We start from the raw sequence: 3,243 nt of genomic DNA on the forward strand, positions 1-3,243 counted from the left end.
GTGTGTGTCTGCGTGTGTGCATGTGTCTGTGTGTGTGCGTGTGTCAGTGTGTGCGTGCGTGTGTGTCTGCGTGTGTGCATGTGTCTGTGTCACTGTGTGCGTGCATGTGTGTGTGTGTGTGCGCGCGTGCGTGTGTGCATGTGTCAGTGTCAGCGTGTGTGTGCATGTGTGTGTGTGTGTGTGTGTCTGTGTGTGTATGTGTGTGTCAGTGTCTGTGTGTGTGACTGGTTGTATCTCTGTGTGTGTGTGTCTGTGTGTGTGTCTGTGTGTGTGTATGTGTGTGTGTCTGTGTGTGTGTGAGAGAGAGACTGAGTGTGAGTGTGTGGCGTATGAGTGTATGAGGGGGAGTGAAAGTAAGCGTGAGCAGGTGAGTGTGAGTGAGAGTGAGAGTGAGCAAGTGAGTATGAGCGTGAGTTCGTGTGAGTGAGTGTGAGGGTGAGTGTGAGCGAGTGAGTGTGAGGGTGAGTGTGAGCGAGTGTGTGTGAGTGAGTGAGTGTGTACATGCCAGGCGTTGACGATGACCCCCAGCTTTCGGGTGACTGCTGCTGGCCTGCTCTGAGCCGCATATTCCGTTCTGTTTGTTTCGGGCAGGTTTTACTGGGATCTTGCTATGCTGCTGCTGATGGTGGGAAACCTGATCATCCTGCCAGTCGGCATCACCTTCTTCAAAGACGAGAACACCCCCCCATGGATCGTCTTCAATGTGGTGTCTGACACCTTCTTCCTGATTGACCTGGTGCTGAATTTCCGAACGGGTATTGTGGTAGAGGACAACACTGAGATCATCCTCGACCCTCACACCATCAAGATGAAATACTTGAAGAGCTGGTTTCTGGTCGACTTTGTCTCCTCCATCCCAGTCGACTACGTCTTCCTGATCGTGGACCTGGAGACCAGGGTAGATTCGGAAGTCTACAAGACTGCCAGGGCGTTGCGCATTGTACGTTTCGCCAAAATCCTCAGCCTCTTGCGCCTCCTGCGACTGTCCCGTCTCATTCGCTACATCCATCAGTGGGAGGAAGTAAGTTCCCAATCTACTTGGTTTTTGGTGCATTGAGGGGGTTGGGGGGGTGAGGAGGCCACTTGTCCTGTGCTGGCCCTGACGAAGAGCTTTCCAGTTCATTCCCCACCTCCCACCCCCCATCATTTCGCCCACCCCTCACCCTCATTTATCCCCATTTCGCTGCAAACTTCACCTCCCCGAAAAACCTTTTCTTTGGAAGTTCCTGTGAATCTGTTCCCTTCTGGGATGCACGCTCCACAACATCCCAACTCACTGCATCGATAAAACAAATTCTCCTCCTGTTCCTCCCAGCTCCTCCCATCTCCCTGTCTCTGGTTTGGCCAGTGTTGTGGAAACATTGAAAACAGGAATAGGCCATTCTGGCCCTCGAGCTGATCAATATGAGCCCCTGTTCCCACTTTCTCCCCCATACCCTTTGATTCCTTTAGTCCTAAGAACTATACCTCACCCTTTCTTGGAAACATTCGATGTTTTGGCCTGGTCTGCTTGAGGCGATAGTGAATTCCACAGGCTGCTCAGTCTCTGGGTGAAGATATTATTCCTCATCTCAGTCCTACTGGAGAATGAGCACAAGTCTACAACGTGACTGAAATCACTTAGCCCTGGCTCATTGTCAGCTATTCTAAGGAACCATAGAACAAGCAAGCACGGAGGAGTCCATTCGGCCTGTTGTTCCTACTAGCTCTTTGGAAATGCAGTCTATTTCTCCTGATCCCACACTCCCTCAAGACTTTGTCCCATTGCCCTGTACATTTTCCCTTGAGCCTTTTTACCTTTACCCAGCGTCTCTGACTCTGATGTGAACAAGTCCAGACACCTTCATCAATGACCTTCCCCCCTCACCATCACAATAAGGACAGAAGTGGGGATGTTTGCTGATGATTGTACAATGTTCAGCACCATTTGCCACTCCTCAGATACTGAAGTAATCAATGTTCAAATGCAACAAGATCCAGGCTTGGGCTGACAAGTGGTGAGTAACATTCGAGCCACACAAACTCCAGGCTATGACCATCTCCATAAGAGACAATCTAACCACAGCTCCTGTGAGTGCTACCATCACTGAACACCCCCCCTATCAACATCCTGGGGGGGGTTACAATTGACCAGAAACTCAACTGGACTCACCACATAAACACTGTGGTTACAACAGCAGGTCACAGACTAGGAATCCTGCAGCGAGTAACTCACCTCCTGGACCCCCCAAAGCCTGTCCCACCACCCAGAACACACAAGTCAGGAGTGGGATGGAATACTCCCCACTTGCCCTGGATTGTTTGAGCTCCAATAACACTCGAGAAGCTCGATACTATCCAGGACGAAACAGCCCATTTGTACCACACCCACTCCCTCTACCACCGACGCTCAGTCGCAGCAGTGTGTACCATCTACAAGATGCACTGCAGCGACTCACCAAAAATCCTCAGACAGCACCTTCCAAACCCACTACCGCTATCATCTAGAAGGACAAAGGCAGCAGATAGATGGGAACGCCATCACCAAACCGCGCACCATCCCGACTCGGAAATATATCCTTCAGGGTCAAAAATCCTGGAATTCCCTCCCTTAGGGCTATTGTGGGTCTACCTACAGCACATGGACTGCAGCGGTTCATGGAGTTAATGATGTGAGATGCCGGTGTTGGATGAAGGTGGGGGTTTGGGGGGGAGAAAGTCAGAAGCCACATGACAGGACTTCACCTGACGAAGGAGCGAGGCTCCGAAAGCTTGTGTTTTCAATATAACCTGGTGTCCTGTGATTTCTGACCAGCCCATGAAGGCAGATCAACACCACTTTCTCCAGGGTAACTGTGGACCGATATCCCACAACCGTATCCCCTGAATCAACGAGTAAAGGTCACAGTTTCCGAGTGACTGACTCAGTTTGAAACCTTTCTCGTACTGCACATTTTAGATTTTCCACATGACCTATGATCTTGCGAGCGCTGTGGTGAGGATAGTGAATCTAATTGGAATGATGCTGTTGCTGTGTCACTGGGACGGCTGTCTGCAATTCCTCGTCCCAATGCTCCAGGACTTCCCAGAAGATTGCTGGGTCTCCATTAACCACATGCAGGTATGGCGTCGTATGTGGGGGGTGGGAGAAGGGGACTGGGAGGAGATGGGGGGGAGGGGGCAGGAGGGACTGGAGGAAAGGGGGCAGAAGGAGGGGGCTGGGGAAGGCCGCAGGGGGAGAGGGGGCAGGAGGAGAGGGGCAGG

At 51.6% G+C, this 3,243-nt stretch overlaps 1 protein-coding gene across 1 annotated transcript in view; it reads left to right on the plus strand.

The window, feature by feature from the left end:
- LOC125487864 (potassium/sodium hyperpolarization-activated cyclic nucleotide-gated channel 4-like) overlaps nucleotides 1-3,243 on the plus strand; it is a 10,464-nt gene that overhangs the window by 4,858 nt on the left and 2,363 nt on the right. The window contains exons 2-3 of the mRNA XM_048620316.1: nucleotides 592-1,021; nucleotides 2,939-3,100. Coding sequence (XP_048476273.1) covers nucleotides 592-1,021; nucleotides 2,939-3,100 — 592 coding nt within the window. The remainder of the gene's footprint in view (nucleotides 1-591; nucleotides 1,022-2,938; nucleotides 3,101-3,243) is intronic.

This window comes from Rhincodon typus, chromosome 46, assembly GCF_021869965.1.
Source record: "Rhincodon typus isolate 14 chromosome 46, sRhiTyp1.1, whole genome shotgun sequence".
NCBI lineage: Eukaryota > Metazoa > Chordata > Chondrichthyes > Orectolobiformes > Rhincodontidae > Rhincodon > Rhincodon typus.